An 18,709-nucleotide genomic window follows, 5' to 3' on the forward strand; every position below is an offset into this window, starting at 1 on the left:
GTGGGTAGTCAGTGCAGCATGCTATCTGCTCAGGGGGGATCCAGTGTTTGTGTTTGGGGGGGGCATCAGCACTACCAACTCCAGAGTCCAGGTCAACCAGACTTGGGTTTCCATCTGGACTTGGAGCCCAGATCTACCAGCTCAGTAGACCTGAGCTCCCTCCAATTCCAGCTCATCTCTCTGATTACCACCCAGTGAGTGTTCCTCTCATGCCAGATTTTGCTCCCCAGCCCGATGGACGCCCTTCCCTGCTGGCAGACAGTTTGGGGGAAGCCGCACACCCATGCCCCCCCCCCTTGGATCAGCTCCTGTTTCTGCTGTTCTGTGGAAAGCTGCTGCCAGTGCAAAGGCTGGGAGGCTGCATGCACTGGCAGCAGTGCCATGCAGACCGGCTGTCAGCACAGACTGGGGCAGATCAGGGTGGGGGTTGGACCAGGATGGGTGGGACAGGGCAGATTTCGGCAGCAGTAATATCTGCCAGAACAGGAACCCTTGTCCCAAGCAGTCATGATGGCATTGGGGTAGACTAGGAAAAGATTAGGGTGAGGATTCGGCTGGGGTGGGAAGGAGGATGGGGAAGAGTTAGATCTTGGCAGCTACAATGTCTGCTAGATCCGCAACCCCTGTCCAAAGCCTGACATGCACCCCTCATCCTAAGGCCAAAAGTAGTCCCATAGGGGACCAGGCAGTGGCCAGAGAAAGGTAAATACAATTTTTCTTTACTTATCTCTCCCAACCAACCTCGTTCTCTGCTGGTGCATGGGATATAGCAAAGGGTGCACTGATGATCCTAAAACCTGCATGCCATTAGGAGATAGAACTGGGTCACAAGTCAGCATAAAAACAAATAGGCCAGCTATGTATATTGCAGATTTCAGTGCCAGGATGTAACATTTATTTACTTTAGAATACTCAAAATGAAGTTAACATAATTAGCCTGGAACATCAATGACTAGGAAACAACACAAGCATACACTTTCTCCTCTAACTATGTCCAAGTAGACCTAACCTCCAAATCCATTCTACAGGGTCTGTGGAACGAGTCAAGAAAATCAGAGACTATGCATTTGTGCACTTTAATAATCGAGAAGACGCAGTTGAAGCTATGAAAAGCTTAAATGGGAAGGTAATGCTGGATTTTTGCTGGGTTGAGTGTAGAGGGTAGTGTGTATACAGTGTAATGTTTCAAATAGCTGAATTATGTACAGTTTGTTTTCAGGAAATGGCAAAGGGCCAGTTCTCATGTAATGAGCGACCCCCAAATAATAGCATTTCACTTAACGTGCCTTGTAGAATATAATAATATAATATAATATACAGTATTTATATACCGCCTTTCTTGGTCTTTATTCAAGACTTTATTCAAGGCGGTTTACACAGGCAGGCTTATTAAATCCACGCAGGGATTTTTACAAATTGAAAGAAGGTTCTCTCTTTCAAGAACCACCACATTCAAGATGTTACACTCCGATCTGGTTTAACATTCTGGCCTCCATCCTCCCACGCTCCGAGCAGATGGAACAGCTCAGCTGCAGCTTGCCAGCTGCTTCAAGGTCGCACGGTGCCGGTGGCCTCGAACTGGCGACCTTGTGGTTGTTAATCTTCAGGCAAATGGAGGCTCTACCCTCTAGACCAGACCTCCTGCCCCAATCATGTGGAGAGTGTCCACACCAGTAACACTGGGGACATGTGTTGGTGACATGGAGCTATCTGCACATCCATGGCCCCTACTGTGACAAAAAGATGTTTTCAGTGTGCTTCCACACGCTTCTCTAAGATGGGAATTAACTCTAAGAATCTGACCATAGAATTTTTTGTATCCTTATAAGAGTAAATGCATGGGGAATAATGGATGAAAGTCAGGATTCGAATAACTTTTAGGAATTCTTGAAGTCTTGTGTGTGCCTAGCTAGCTTTTAAAAAACTGTTTTTCTTTGAATCCCCATGATACCGGCATGGACGCTTTTCACATGCTTGGGGCAAGGGGAATTGCAGCCAAGGGTGAGTGATGTTTAAGTTATATTTCTGACATGAATTCACCATCCTGTGGCTCAGTCACAACCTGTTTCAAATCTTCCCTTCTCATTTCAACAGTAGTTTGTCATGTAACAAGACAAAGGCTGCTGTTTGTGAAATGCAACCCCAAAGAACTCCAGGAATGAGTTGCATGGGCCTTTGGATCCTAACCAAAGAAGCTAGATGTCAAGGACTGCAATTACCCTTGTATTCACTTTAGTTTGTTTGACTATGATAACTGGTACCAAACAGAGTCACCATATACATATGAAGGTAGATTAAATGTAGGCTGTGAACCACAAAGGGGTTAACAGGAGTGCACAACAAAGTGTAAATGTGCCTGGCTTTCCCCTCCAGTTCTCAGTTCAGCAGCTCCTCACTCCCGATAACCAGAGAATGTACTGTATGTGCTTTGTTTGGAAGAGTCGTTTGCTGACCCATGTTCTCTGCACACACAGAGGTCATTATGGAAAGCCAGAACAGTTATGAGTCATGTATAAGAAAAGCAGTATGAGAGCTATTTGTATGAATAGTCTACAACTGCCAGAGTGAAATACTTTCATCCACTTGCCAAACAAATTGGATCTACTGCAGCTAAGGCAGTTAGTCATAACTGGGTCCCCATAACTAGGCTGAAAGCAGGAAAACTCTACTTCACAGTAACTCACTTGTTCCATTAATTCAGGGGGACTTACAGCACAATCATATGCATTTCTGCTCAGAGGTTACTGAGTAAGTGTGTCTATAGTATTGCAGGGTGCAATACTAGCCTTCGGTGGAACAGTCAGGTCACAGTGGCCTGCACTTTATCCAGCACAGGTTAGGTGCAGGCTGGAGGTCACCTCGAAGTAAGGGGATATTTTCCCCCTTACCTGCCCTGTGGGGCTACTTGGATCTGCACCACCTATTTAGCTGGTGCAAATCCGAGCAGCCTGTATATGACTGCAATGCCCTGGAATTGCGGTTAGAATCCAGCGCGCTCTGCTACAGCTTCCCTTATCAGCAAATTCTGTAAGGAGGATGCTGCCATGGTCTGATGACCATTAAGCTGATGACTGCTCACCTAAGCTCATTTGGTAGGAAACCGAAAGCAAGTCCTCCCTGGATGACTTGAGATTATGGGAAAATACATATGGCTGGAGATATTCCTCTGGTACCTTGCTACCAGGTCACATCCTGAATGTGAGGTGTTTGGTACCAGTTACAGAACTATACTAATGCATCCGTTTATTTCATTTTAATTTCCTATGCATTTCTTTGGTTTTCAGGTGGTGGATGGCTCTCCCATTGAGGTCACATTAGCCAAACCAGTAGACAAAGACAATTATGTTAGATACACTAGAGGCACAGGTGGACGAGGAGCAGTGTTGCCAGAATACACTTATACATTTGGGCATGTATATGACCCAGCTGCAGCCTACCTGGGAGCCCCAGTATTCTATGCACCTCAAGCCTATGCTGCTATTCCCAACCTTCATTTTCCTGCTACTAAAGGACATCTCACCAACAGGGGCGTTCTGAGGCCTCCATCCATTCGAGGTAATTCTGTTGAGCAATGCTTGTTTTCTTAGCTAGTTATGTGGCCACAGTTCAAGGAATTTTCCACAAATTGTTTATATTCTAACAACTGGATACATGGAACTGGAAACATTGGGGAAAAATCACACTTATTAGTTACAGAACCACAAAATACAGAACCACAAAAATACAGAACCGCAGAACCCTTATACCACTAGCATTCCTGGAGGGGGGCCAAAACGCAATGTTTTTCAGACACCTGAACGCCAGTGTATAGTGGCCGCTCCCCTCCCCTGCAGAGTTATTCCTGCAGAGGCATCTCCTCCACTTTGCTCTTCCTGCTCCAAATGGCTCTGCAGGAGAAGGAGAGGGCCTGCTTTACACCAGCATTCAGGCACCAGAAAAACTTACAATGAAGCTGAAAGTTCCATTTCACAGCAGACGTATCAGATTACCTGTATGTGTCAATGCATCATCACTGATCAAATATCAGAGATAGAATTTTTATATTTTGCCTTATAATCAACTCAAAATTGATTTAGCAGACTCAATTTGCACAATTAGTTGTGTCATCAGGCATTTACTAATTCAGAGATGAGAAGTTAACAGCGCAGTCCTAACCTATGCTGTATCCTACGCAGGGTAGGAGGTAGCTGGAGGATATATTTCCTCTTAACCTGAGTAATGCCCCAGCTGTCCCTGTGGGGTTTCTGTTTAGCTAGTGCAAACTCATGTAGTGCTACCCAGCCTAGAAGAGGGGCTTTGAATACAGTGTGCACTGCCATCACCAATCCCATTCCCCTCCCAGGCTCAATCCTCTCCCCATTCTTCCCACCCTTGCCTAAAAATGCCACCTCCTCACCATCTAACTGCCCTTCCACCACCCTCTTTGACCCCCCACCCCATGCAGCCCAATACACACTGTGCTGGCCGGTGTGGGGAATGGACCAGGTGTCAGCAGGCTGGTGTAAAAATTTGTTCTGGCACTGCCAGCTCCCAAGTGAGCAATCACATTGTGATTGCTCCAACACTTGGAGCCAGCCCTGGGAGGCCTGCACTGAATCAACAGAACATTAGGATTGGGCTGCCCATGATGTACATGCACGTGTGAACCATCCCATAACCATAACTCTGCATAACTTTATTTTGTTTATTTGTATGATTGTAATTCTTGTAGGCCACCTTGAGCTCTGGAAAAGAGGAAAATAAATAAATCTTAGGCACAATCCTAACCAGGTCTACTCAGAAGTAAGTCCTATTTTGTTCAATGGGGCTTACTCTCAGGAAAGTGTGGTTAGGATTGCAGCCTTAGATAGAAAACCTAGGCTTAGATACTGTAACCACTTTACTGGATTAAACCAGTTATAATGTATAGAAGGGGTGAAGGTGGTGGGAATTGAATGTTACTGGTTTGGGGGTTGCAACAATGGGGATAAATGTATAGACCAAAACTCAGCAGATTAAATTTATGCCTATGAATGTTGATTAGTATAATTTGTGGCTATTGATTTACATCCATTAAATGGAAATCATGTTTCAAATGGGATCAAAAATAAATCACAGTAATCTGTGCATGAACCTAATGGAAATGTAAGCCTTGTATGAAACTGAACAAAAGAAAGGAGATGAGGAAAGTAATTTCAAATTAAGATGTGTTGTCCAACCACTGAATCTTCAAACACTTCACAAAATGGAAGACTGGCTAAACCTGGCTTATTCCAATAATGGGATAACACTCAATACAGAAATGAGACTGTAGAAAGATAATTTTGTAACTGAACATTGCAGTGTACTGCAATTCCCAGGTTCACCATGTTTTATAGACACAAGCAGTTACTTCCAAGGAAACTGGGATGCCTGAAGCTTGTAGGCTAAAATTGCAGCTACTAAAAATAACAAAAAAGCCCACAAGGTACAATCAAAGTTAGGCTGTTACAGTCCTGTAGGAATTTGTGCCTATCCATAGGCATTTTTGCCCTTCACTTCTAAGGTAATAAAGAGATTTTGTGTTATGAGAATTGCTACCTCTCCTTGAATTATATTTGATAAACTTCCAGTAGTGGAGACACAATAAGAAATGTTAGTGCCTGAGGCATAAAGTCCAAATAAAGGTCCACATCGCTGGAAAAAAGAACTAAATAATTGATAAATATACTATTTAATCTTACCAAAATCTGTGGCTGAGGTGGATCACATTCCCCTGCCTGATGGCTAGGAATGGCCAAGCCCAGCAGCATTTGCCTCCTCAGAATTCCAGCCCCCCATCTCCTTTCAAGTATCAGTGTATGAGGCCTAGCCTTCCAGAGTAGAAAGAATCAGGGAGATTTTCCGGTGATTTGATTCAGTGTAATGCCTTCTTACATTCCTAGAAATTTACATGAATGTACCTGTAGGGGCTGCTGGAGTTAGAGGACTAGGAGGCCGTGGCTACTTGGCTAACCCTGGCCTGGGTCGTGGATACCAGCTCAAAGGAGAAAAGAGAGGGGAGGAGAAACTCTACGATCTTTTGCCTGGAATGGAGCTTACGCCAATGAATCATGTCAGTTTAAAACCACAAGGGATTAAACTAGCTCCACAGGTGAGTAAAACCTATTCAGATGAAATGCTCCCATCTTTGATCTTTTTATTTAAGATCTAGATTTCTAAAGGTAGGCATTTGATTAAGTCAGCATTATAGCCACACAAATTACAAGATATATTCATTTATTAATGTCTGGGATCCAACTAATCAAGTGCAGAATTCTGCTTGCAGAACAGGTATGTTCCATCCTCTTCTCTGCTGCAACCACTGGCGTAGCTAGAGGGGGGTGGCGGTCTAAGTTTTGCAGGGAGCCTCCCTGCAGCGTGCAAGCAGCTTCTCCCCCTCCCCTTGGGAGCCATTCTCCTCCGTTTCCCCCCCATGGCTCCACAGGGGAGGGGAGGGGCAGAGCCACTTGCACACTGCATCAAGGCTCCCTGCAAAACTTAGTGTGCCCCCCCCCAGCTATGACAGTGGATGCAGCCCTTTGTTTCCTGCAAAAGTTGATCCTGAGAGCTGGGAAACCATCAGCAATGGTATGGGTTCTGGGTTGGTGAGCTACAGATGGAGGGGGAACTAGTAGAAATCACAGTGCCTTTCTTTGTGGTAAGGCCCCTTTGGATCCACTATTTAGATCTTGCCTTTCCCTGACAAGACCTTCAAGGCAGATTATAACACAGCATATAACAAGATTGGGCAACAATTAAAAAAAAGACTAACGAAGTAAACTAGCAGCATTGATGGTGATAGATGATCACGATGCCACAAATCAAAAGTGAAAGAGAAAGCGCTAAACAAATATTGGTGGGAAGAGTGTTCCAGCACCAAACCGTCTCATAGAAAAGGCCCTGTCCCTTGCCACCTGCCTACCATTCAAGGTTGCAGGGAGCACTGGGAACATGGCGTCAGAGGATTATTTCAGTGAAAGGCTGATGCTGTCTGGAAGAAGGACATTGGTAAACTGTAAAACTTGGCAATACAATATATTTAAAAAATTGAGAGAATACAATGGACTCTCAAGCCTTGAGCCATATAAATATCTTCTTCTTCAGTCCTTAGCTGGTGCTTGGATTGCAGGTCACTGTCTCAGCCAATATGCCACTGGGATTCATGTGTCATTTATGACACAGTTGCACTCTTTGCAATTGTTGGCAATATTTCTTGCCTCGTCAATGGTCAAACAATGGTTCCTTAGGGCTTCCTCAGTGTGTCTGAGCCATGTTTTCTTTGGTGTTGACCACTGAACTCTTCAGTATTGAGGTCACTTTCGCCAAAGGAGCTTGTGTGGCAGCTGGCTGGTGTTCATTCTGCATACATGACCAAACCATTGCAGTCTGCATTTTTTTTTATTTGCTCTTCAACTGATGATTTTTGATCACACCCAGTGGTGTAGCTAAGGGGGTGCAGGGGCTAGCAATTGCATCAAGCTTTAGCAACAACCTGAGCTTGACACTAGTGGCCAAAATCATGAAAATCCTGGTATTTTCGAATAATACCATCATGTTATAAACCATTCGGTGTGGAATTCAATGCAGAATGCAATGAAACAAACAACACCAAAATATTTCTATTCTTTCAAAAAGTTTCAATAAGTCTATTCTTTCAAAAAGTTACAGCCAAATAACCAGAAAATAAAAATACAATTGCATTATGGAATAAAAACGGGATTTTCTTAACTCAAAACTGACCAATGAGGCTGATTGTTCTGAGACCCAATTAGGTGTTATTATACCGCAGGGAACGAATAAGGTGTTAATATGTGGGGGAAGCCGAGGGGAGGCTTCAGAGCAAGCGGATTGCGAGCTGGTGGGTGGAGGAGCAGATTTTCCCCCATTTTTACTTTTTTAAAAGGCTGGGCATGATGTCACATCTGGGGCATCATTTTGAGCTCAGCACTGGACCACACGATCATTAACTACACCACTGATTGCACCTTATCCACATTGTCTCGTTACAATGGTGTTCACAAAGAGTGACACCCAGGATCTGCCTCAAGCATCTCATTTGGAAGATCTCAAGCTTATTCGTGTCTGATCTGAGCAGAGTCCATGTTTCTGATCCATATAGGAGAATTGGCAAGAAGAGGCAAAATAAGAATAGTATCTTAAATGCATTTTTTTCATTGTAGATATTAGAAGAAATCTGCCAGAAGAATACCTGGGGACAGCCTGTCTACCAACTTCATTCTGCCCTTGGCCAAGACCAAAGACAGCTGTTCTTATATAAAATCACTATTCCTGCCCTTGCCAGTCAAAATCCTACTATGTATGTACATATTGCTTTTGCTGAATTTCCTCCTGAGGCTGGGCCTTTTTTGGGTTTGTGGGGATGGAGAACTTTATAAAATCATTTTCAGCACAAACCTATGCATGTCTATGCAGAAGTAAGTCCCACTGGTTCAGTGGGGCTTTCTCCCAGGAAAGTGTGTACAGCAGGGCTTCTCAAACTAGGCTGTCACGACACCCCAGCTGTGGGCCCTGGACTCTGCCCCCTTAAGGGGTGGGGGCAGGGGGAAGGGGCAGCTAAACAGGGACTGCAGAGACCAGCATGCACTTACCAGTCCCTGTTGCAGCCTTCCAGAGGTGCAGGGAGCCCTGAGCGACCATCCGCAGGGCTTCCCATGTCTTGGAAAGTGAGAGCAGAGCGATTGCAAACTGGAGGCGGGGCGCAATTGCTTCGCTTTCACTTTCTTAAGGTTGGGGAGCCCTAAGGACAGTCGCGCAGGGCTCCCTGCACCCCCAGGAGGCTGCAGCAGGGACTGGTAAGTGCATGCCAGTCCCTGCATCCTCCTTAGCCTTCCCCCTGCCTTTGTTGCCTTCCCCCTGCTCCCACTGCTGCTGCCTTCCCCACTCCCCTGCAAGAACTAACTGCAATCCTCAAACTTCCTGCGAGTTTGAGAACCGCTGTTATATAGGATGGCAGTCTTTGTTTAATACAGATTTTGTTTAATATATTTATTTGTTTTAAGAGTATACTGTATAGACTTATCACAGTCACATATTACATACTTATACAGTACTCTTCAGTTTAGGAAAAAAAGGAGTCACACTAATAATATGGAAAAAATATTTGATATATACAGTATGTGAACATAAATGATATTTATCGGATGTGACTAGTTCATACCAAACCTATCAATAAATACAGAGTGCCAAACCTTCATTATGAATTGTTACTCAGAAGTTAAGTATGGTGGTTATGTGGTGAGGAGCAGAAGCACATGGCTTTCATTAGCCTTTATGTGGAAGGAAATGTTCAGTGCAGGACCATGGCTGCATGGGAAAGCACTTCCCTATGTGCAGTTCTTTATAAGCAACCAAGCTGCCAGGAGGCAGCCTGAAAGTTGCTATGACCTGCTAAGCTTACAGCGACCTCATTTAAGGAAGAATCATTGCTTGGATAAGTCTTAAAATCACACTAATGGGTGTGCGGAGGGACGCAAGGGTCATCCCTGATATCCACAGATCCCCAGTATCCACTGGGTGAGGGTCCGGAACAGAACTCCCACAGATACTGGGGCACACCTGTACTGCTAATAGTAATTTCTCTTCTGTGTTATTTCCTCTAGAAGTTCTGTCTGATCCAATTTCCAATTTCAGAGTCACATTGGACTGGATTCTAATTTACCACTGTACTCAGGGATTCCATCTGAGTGGAAGGAGCTTTCCTGAGTGCAGAAGAAAATTGGGATCCAGCCCATTATTTTACATAAACCATATTCATGTTTGATTCAATGTGTTTGTGAAACATACAGCTTTGTGTCAATTACTTACAGCACAATCCTGTGTATGCCTACTCAGAAGTAAGTTCCTTTGTGTTCAATGGGGCTTACTCCTAGGAAAGAGTGTATAAAGATTGCAGCCCCAATCATGCAGCTAAAATCCTTCATATCAGTGAAACTTTTATATCAGTGACAGCGAATTATGTTTGCAACAGTGACAACCTTAGAAAAATTAAAGAAATTAACTGTTTGCTACTGATTTGTAGGCATCCCTTCACACCACCCAAGCTAAGCGCCTACATAGATGAAGCAAAAACATATGCAGCAGAATACACCTTGCAAACTTTGGGAATTTCCACTGAGGTCACAGAGACTCCTAATGCTACTGCTACCTTTCCAGGTATGTGAAAACTATACTGATATTTTTTTTTCCAAGCAATGCAGTCAAGGCAGCACAGGCCTCTTTGAATTCTTGTCTTATGAAGACATTTCACTTTCTCTTTGAGACCTTTATTTAACACACCCCAGTCTAATTTTGGTAACTATTTCATGTTTTAGCCTGATCCCACAGACAGCACTGCAGGTGTAAGTGAAATGTACTGGGAGAAGGGCATATTTATTCAAAGCAAGTGTTAATTTATTCACCAAAGCACTGACAAATGGAAATCTGAATAAGCAGTGGTTTCCCACACACAAGAAGGTTTTGAATTGGCAGTTTTAGTTCAAAACATAAGTAAACTAACAACAGTGAACATACTTGGATGATGAGACTAAACCTTAGAATTTGGGAGCCTCACTAATGTCCATAAGGATGAATAATGTATTTGGTGTGATAAATCAAACTTTGCCCAGAGGACAGGTTAAAATAGCACAATGATTATTCAGGTCTGGATTTCAGGACTTGTTTACTACCATTAGACTCCCTTATGACTTATTGCTTTGTGGAGTGCTTCTTTTCCTTGTCTGCTGTTTTTTGCTGCCTGAGAAGACTCCAAGACCCAGTGTTTGATTACAGTGCAGTTCGTGGCATGGTAATCATTTAAAACTGAAAGTTAAAGAAGGCACCTCTGTATGGCAAGCTGTTCATATGGAACACTGCCCTGGGTGGCTTCCATGCTTTTCACCACTCATTTTGCAGCCATTTCTCATCACAAGGTAAAAATTGCCCTGACCACATGGGAAGCTTCTCCCACAAATGCATTAGTTCCCCCATGCATTAGTCTTGACATGATAGCATTTCAAGTCATCAGTTGCATGACAATTTGTATGTACAAATTAGGTTTCAGAGAGTAATTGTATAATCACCTAAGAGCAAAGCTTCTGAGCTAATGGATTGGACAATAAATGGACAACAAAAAGCCAGCAGAGTGAGATTTCTTCCTGTTGAGGCAAACAAGAAGAGCCAATCTGTTACTTCTCCTGATTAAGCAGTTATTGTAGCTAAAAGTTGGATTGAGTTGTGCCACTCTTCCAAGAAGTGTTTAAATGGTGAAAAGGTAAACCTTACAGGCTGTCAAAGAACTTAACCTCACTGCTTTTGGAAGCAATCCCCCCCCCCAACTCCCTTTTCCTTTGGTTAGCAGGCTGCTTGACTCATTCACCGCGAATGGAAGCCAAAGGTTTTGCTCCCAATAACAAACCTTCTCAAAGTGACTCGGGTGTTCACATGCAAAATTGCAGCCTTTGCTGATGGCAAACAAGTCAGGACTATAGAGAAATTTTGCAGAGTGATTCCCTGTATACTGTTTCAATGGCTTTAGTTGAGTAGCAGAACCTGGATAACCAGATAAATGTCACAAAGAAGTGTTGGTGTATCTATCTTATACATTACTTTTTCCCTGTAAAAAAAATATAAAAAACCTTTTAAGCACAATTACAAAACTGTTGTGGGGATTAAGAGAGCAGGTAGCTTCAGTGAGTATACCTGCACTAGCCAATAGATACCCATACAACAGCAGGCAGCTCAATTCTATCCTCAGCAGGGCTGCTGGGTTCAGTGGCGCCAAAATGGAGACTGGTGACTACAGCGGCCCTGACAAGGAAAGCCCCAGACCCCACAATGGGGCTTCTCAAGTCTGTACTGGCTATGTTGCCGTCACAGACCTCTGTGTCGAGCTTTTCAGCCCAATATGGGGGATAAGATCCGATGGACTACTGCTCTGCTGGTCCCAACCCCCTCTGGGGTCAATTCCTCCCCTGTCCCACCCTCCCCCACCTCCTGCCCCAGAATGTCTCCTCCCACCCCAAAAACCTGCACCACTGCCCAGTGGTGCAACTTATCTCTGGGTGCTCCCATGGCATCTTCTATCCGGTGCTAAGCCCTACACCTATTGGTGTGGACCTAGCACTGGCACGCCTTCCTCACAGGGTGCCATAAACGTGCTTTATGGCACCTTTACAACACCCAATGCCAATGCTGGAGCTTAGCACTAACACTAGGGCCAGATTGGATTGGGCCCTGAGTCAGTTTTCACAACCCTCCTTGACACTGTGTCTTCCTAGTTCAACCAGACCTGCACCAAAATGACATGAACTCCAACTTGTGAGGAATAGAAACCTGTCATGGAGTGTGAAAAGAAAACCAAGACAAGTAGGGCAATTTTGTTAGTTGACCATTAACAAATCACATAAGATTAAATGCAGACTATTAAAATGCTGCCCCTACTCCCACACGCTTCAGACACACTGGTTACAAAAATAAAAGTACTGTTTATGGAGGGGTACATAATCTTTGGAATGCACCATAGCATGAAATTTTTTTTTTTGATTATGTATTTATGGGGCTAATAGTTCTTTCTGTGCAACCACTAACTACCTATAAGGCAAAAAATTTCTTCCCAGAAAAGCAGCCTGAATCATTGCCCTGCCTTATCTCCGGGGCAGGCAAGCAGCAAGGGTGGGGGAGGGGGTGAGTGAGCCAGCCAATCACTATTGTGGGAGGGAGGGAGCGAGGAAGCAAGTGATCTGCTGAGAGGAAGCTGTGCAGGCTGGGGTGGTTGGCAACCTTCAGTCTCGAAAGACTATGGTATAAGCCTACAGCACCCCATATTCCCAAGTGGTCTCCCATCCAAGTACTAACCAGGCCTGACCCTGCTTAGCTTCCAAGATCAGGCATGTGCAGGGTGCTGCTGAGTGTTTGCAGCTGCCTGTGGGTGTGGTGCAGGTGCTCCTTCAGGCTGTTGCCCAGCTCCAAGCGAAGGGCAGGGCAATTGCCACCACAGCCATCAGCAGCCCCCCTCACTCAGCACCAGCACCCAGGGAGGCATCTCTGGAGTGGCACCCAAGACAGAGCAGGAGACAGTGAGCTGTGTGTGGGAGGGGGCATCTGAGCAAGGGAGAAGCAGTCATTTGAAACAGCTGAGTCCATCCCCTCTTTCCTTCTTGTTCCCCCTTCCTACTGTATTTAAACTTCAAGCATTCCATTGGAAAGCCCAGCTTGCTAACCCCCTTCCCATCTCCCCACAGATGAAGTTGGACAGGGTGGGGAAGGGGGGAGAGTGATCTTTTTAAAGGGAGAGAGAGAGAGAGAGAGAGGCAGCCTGCAGAAGGCTGTGCCTTTGTTTCTCAAGCCATTGAAAGGGTTAAGTCCATCTCCTCTTTCCTTCCTGTTTTTGCCCCCTCCCCCTTATTAAATCCAAAATTTAAACTCTCTGTTTCGAAGCTGAGGCTTGCTAACTCCTCTCCCCATAATCGTTCACCACTGATGAAGTTGTACTGGGGGGGAGAGGAAGAGTTAACTTTTATAAAAGGAAAAGTTTGTGTGTGAAAGAGAGAGAGCACTTAAAACAGTTAAGGCTATAATCCTAGCCTCACTTTCATGGGAGTAAGCCCCACTGACTATTAATGGACTTGCTTCTGAGTAGGCATGCCTAGGATTGGGCTCCCATTCTATTCCCTCCTCTTGCTTTCCTCTCCACCTCTCCCCTTACTGTATACAGTCACACTTCAGTCTCTCCTTTGCAAAACCTTTTGCAAACCTCATTGCTAACTTCATTTCCCCCTATCCTCACCAATGAAGTTGGACTGGAGGGGGAAAAGTCCCTGCATTTGTGTATGTGGGGGGGGAGCATCTGTGAGAGAGAGAGAAGCAATCTCCCTGTGTGTGTGTCCTTTTCACTGGAAGAGTCCTGGAGACCTTGCAAAGATGTAAAACACAGGAAAAGCAGAGTAGAATTTAAAGTAGAATTATTCTGCAGCAACAGGTATTTTAGCCAGAGATCTTAGCTGCATGCTGGCAGGAGCTAGGAAGCATTTGCAACAGCTGCTTATGTAGTAAGCTTTTAGGAGAGCATGCTTGCTTCTGCAGTATCCCCCTGCCAGGACCTCCACATGAGCACCGTTGCCCTTCCTCCAGAGGGTCTACTTCCAAGTAAATCAGGTGCAGCTATGTGCAGCAGCACTTGCTCAGTCACTCCTTGTTGCTTATCTCTCTACTGTGAACTGAATTGCACACTCCAAGTTGTGTGTTGCATGTTCTACGTAGAGCTTTTGGCTTAAGGCACCAGGCACTTTAAAGGAGGATTTCATTAATGGTTCTACTGGTATGCTGTTTCCAGTTTACTTAGAGCCCAATCCTAGGCTTGTCTACTCAGAAGTAAGTCCCATTAAAGTCAATGAGGCTTACTCCCAGGAAAGTGTGGATGGGATTGTGGCCTTACTCTGATAGTGTTTACAAATGGTTGTTGAGAGACCAATTTTAAAAATTAGTGAATAAAAATGTATCTTATGATCTATGAGATAGATCATAGTTTTTAATAAATTAGAGACTATTTTTAATACTGTTTTTGCTATACAATGTATACATAGTATAGCAAAAACAGTATTAAAAATAGTGTATGTATGTATACATACTATGTATGTATACATGTATGTATAGATGTATACATACTATGTATATATACTGTGTTTTTAATAAATTAGTGACTGTACAGTTCTTAGGTAACAATTACTGGGAAGTTATTTTTCAGGATCTGGCCTCGGGTAAAATCAGACAAAATTATAGTCAGACACCTCCCTAAGTTAAACCCCTGTCTTATCTGAGGGTCATAGCAAATTTCATGATTTTGGGCTCAAAACTTGCCCTCATCTTATCTGTGAGATCGACTTATAGGCAAGGATCTGCGGTGAGTGTTCTGCCAAATCCCAATCCACTGGGCCTCGTGCCCACTTAAGGCTGACTAGTTTCCCTTGTGAAACTCACCAGTACAGCAAGCAAAAGTCAGAGTCCAGTTCCAGTCCACAGATTCCCAGTAAACCAGTCCAATCAATGAGAGTTGCCAAATCAGAGTCCAGAGCCATTAAACCGAGTTACAGTCCGAGGTCAGATTCCAGGTAGTCAGTCAAATCAGTCAGAATATCCAAGTCAAAATCCAAAGTCATTAAGCCAACTCACAGTCCACAGTAAGAAATGTAAGAAGGTGATATGGGAGGCCAAGCGAGACTATGATGAACACATGGCCAGCAACATTAAGGGGAATAATAAAAGCATCTTCAAATATTTTAGAAGCAGGAAACCTGCCAGAGAAGCGGTTGGCCCTCTGGATGGAGGGAAAGGGGAGATAAAAGGAGACTTAGAGATGGCAGAGAAATTAAATGAGTTCTTTGCATCTGTCTTCACGGCAGAAGACCTCGGGCAGATACCGCTGCCCGAACAGCCCCTCCTAACCGAGGAGTTAAGTCAGATAGAGGTTAAAAGAGAAGATGTTTCAGACCTCATTGATAAGTCACCGGGCCCTGATGGCATCCACCCAAGAGTTATTAAGGAATTGAAGAATGAAGTTGCAGATCTCTTGACTAAGGTATGCAACTTGTCCCTCAAAATGGCCACGGTGCCAGAAGATTGGAGGATAGCAAATGTCACGCCTATCTTTAAAAAGGGAAAGGGGGGGACCCTGGAAACGATAAGCCGGTCAGCCTAACATCTATACTGGGTAAGATGGTGGAATGCCTCATCAAAGATAGGATCTCAAAACACATAGACAAACAGGCCTTGCTGAGGGAGAATCAGCATGGCTTCTGTAAGGGTAAGTCTTGCCTCACGAACCTTATAGAATTCTTTGAAAAGGTCAACAGGCATGTGGATGCGGGACAACCCATGGACATTAAATATCTGGACTTTCAGAAGGCGTTTGACACAGTCCCTCACCAAAGGCTACTGAAAAAACTCCACAATCAGGGAATTAGAGGACAGGTCCCCCCGTGGATTGAGAACTGGTTGGAGGCCAGGAAGCAGAGAGTGGGTGTCAATGGGCAATTTTCACAATGGAGAGAGGTGAAAAGCGGTGTGCCCCAAGGATCTGTCCTGGGACCGGTGCTTTTCAACCTCTTCATAAATGACCTGGAGTCAGGGTTGAGCAGTGAGGTTGCTAAGTTTGCAGACGACACCAAACTTTTCCGAGTGGTGAAGACCAGAAGTGATTGTGAGGAGCTCCAGAAGGATCTCTCCAGACTGGCAGAGTGGGCAACAAAATGGCAGATGCGCTTCAATGTCAGTAAGTGTAAAGTCATGCACATTGGGGCAAAAAATCAAAACTTTAGATATAGGCTGATGGGTTCTGAGCTGTCTGTGACAGATCAGGAGAGAGATCTTGGGGTGGTGGTGGACAGGTCGATGAAAGTGTCGACCCAATGTGCGGCGGCAGTGAAGAAGGCCAATTCTATGCTTGGGATCATTAGGAAGGGTATTGAGAACAAAACGGCTAGTATTATAATGCCATTGTACAAATCTATGGTAAAGCCACACCTGGAGTATTGTGTCCAGTTCTGGTCGCCGCATCTCAAAAAAGACATAGTGGAAATGGAAAAGGTGCAAAAGAGAGCGACTAAGATGATTACGGGGCTGGGGCACCTTCCTTATGAGGAAAGGCTACGGCGTTTGGGCCTCTTCAGCCTAAAAAAGAGACGCCTGAGGGGGGACATGATTGAGACATACAAAATTATGCAGGGAATGGACAGAGTGGATAGGGAGATGCTCTTTACACTCTCACATAATACCAGAACCAGGGGACATCCACTAAAATTGAGTGTTGGGCGGGTTAGGACAGACAAAAGAAAATATTTCTTTACTCAGCGTGTGGTCGGTCTGTGGAACTCCTTGCCACAGGATGTGGTGCTGGCATCCAGCCTAAACACCTTTAAAAGAGGATTGGACAAGTTTCTGGAGGAAAAATCCATTACTGGGTACAAGACATGATGTGTATGCGCAACCTCCTGATTTTAGAAATGGGTTATGTCAGAATGCCAGATGCAAGGGAGGGCACCAGGATGAGGTCTCTTGTTATCTGGTGTGCTCCCTGGGGCATTTGGTGGGCCGCTGTGAGATACAGGAAGCCGGACTAGATGGGCCTATGGCCTGATCCAGTGGGGCTGTTCTTATGTTCACAGTCAGATTCCAAATTCAATAAGCCAAGTCAGTCTCCTCTCCAACCTGCACTCCTTCTACAACCCACACCTACTAGTTCCTCCAGGTGCTGTTTATATGCTCCCAGGTTCACTTTAGCCTCCAGTGGCTGCAGCTGCACAGCACACCTCCAGCTACCACCTGGGCTTTAACCCTGCATTTACTTAGAGCAAGGGGCACTGTGGACACCACACTCTACCTCCTCGCCAGATCTTCCGCTATTCCACTACACTAAGGTAGTTGCATGTCACTCCCCACAAATTAATCCAGAAAGAAAAAGCTTGAAAACACACTTAGGCAAAGGATTCTCAGGCAGATGAAGAGGTCTGAAATTGCATTGTGGCCTGTCCTGAACTGGAAAGCTGGATGATTTCGTGAGAAATAAATCAACATTTGGTATCATAGTATTGATATTTGACAGATCAAAATTCCAATTAATCAATTAGAACACTATGTGTGCATTCCTAACCCCTTGTGTCAGTGATTTCCAGCACTGACATAAGGGTAATGCAGCTCTGAGGTAAGGGAACAAACATTCCCTTACTTTGAGGAGGCCTCCATGAGTGACACCCAACTGCAGGATGCAGCACATGTCCTATTGGCACCACTATGCCAGTGCTGGAAAGCACTGACATAAGGGGTTAGGATTGTGCCCTAAGAGTAATACGTTGCTAAATTACTGGTCTGATCAGTGAAAGGAGGTAAATAAGACTTAAATCCAGTTTACAGGTCCTATAAATTAAACTTATTTCACTGTTTATGTTTTTCATGGTAGGTTACTTTTTTCAAGCAAACATTACTGGAAATATACACTAATTGGTAATGTTGATTAATATGAAATCATTCAGGAACATCAGGGTTGTTTTTATATTAAAAATCCATCCAGTTTCCTGCCACTGAGAAAAATCAATTTGTCTAGAATCGCCAAGCTTCCGCATTAAGTAAGACACACTGATGTTTTATTGAACCCATTGCCATTTGTGCTTCATTATCATGACCTCTCTCTCCAGAAACACCACTCAGAGCGCAATACCATAGTCTTCCGAGACTGAAGGATGCCATTCATTCTCTTTTCTTCACTCTGTTACTTATAACTTGAAAATGCACATCATCCATTCCAGACCAATCCAGATGTCTCCAGGAGTCCACAAACAGCTCATTCTCTTGTGTTAGCTAAAGTTAATATAAAGTTAATATAATATAATACAAATTATACATTTACTGCTTGTCTAAAATTGTAATCAGCACTTCCTGCTGAACCAAAGCTATCAGACATTTGCTGATTGACAAAAATCATTAAAGGCACCTATGGAGAAACCACCATCCTTCTCATTCAACAGTAAAGCAACCCTCTCCTGTCTCAGTCGAGTCCAGTTTCTGTACACTTTAATTTTTTTGTAACTTTTTAACATAAAAAATGATGGAATCACCAAATATAAAAAACAAGACAACATTGATCATAATGGATGACCAATGGAGAATGTATATTTAAATTAATAATTTAAATGTATTGTAGTGCATCTCTTAAAAGAAAGGG

The 18,709-nt window shown here is 44.2% G+C and overlaps 1 protein-coding gene across 2 annotated transcripts in view; it reads left to right on the top strand.

Annotated features, from left to right (window-relative positions):
- The window catches only part of A1CF (APOBEC1 complementation factor), a 39,395-nt gene that overhangs the window by 19,527 nt on the left and 1,159 nt on the right, over window positions 1-18,709 (top strand). The window contains exons 6-10 of one of the 2 annotated variants that reach the window (XM_066619366.1): window positions 1,029-1,126; window positions 3,285-3,555; window positions 5,904-6,112; window positions 8,181-8,317; window positions 10,040-10,173. In XM_066619366.1, coding sequence (XP_066475463.1) covers window positions 1,029-1,126; window positions 3,285-3,555; window positions 5,904-6,112; window positions 8,181-8,317; window positions 10,040-10,173 — 849 coding nt within the window. The remainder of the gene's footprint in view (window positions 1-1,028; window positions 1,127-3,284; window positions 3,556-5,903; window positions 6,113-8,180; window positions 8,318-10,039; window positions 10,174-18,709) is intronic. The other variant, XM_066619367.1, reaches the window with a different exon arrangement.

The sequence above is a fragment of the Tiliqua scincoides genome, chromosome 3 (assembly GCF_035046505.1).
Source record: "Tiliqua scincoides isolate rTilSci1 chromosome 3, rTilSci1.hap2, whole genome shotgun sequence".
NCBI classification, from domain to species: domain Eukaryota; kingdom Metazoa; phylum Chordata; class Lepidosauria; order Squamata; family Scincidae; genus Tiliqua; species Tiliqua scincoides.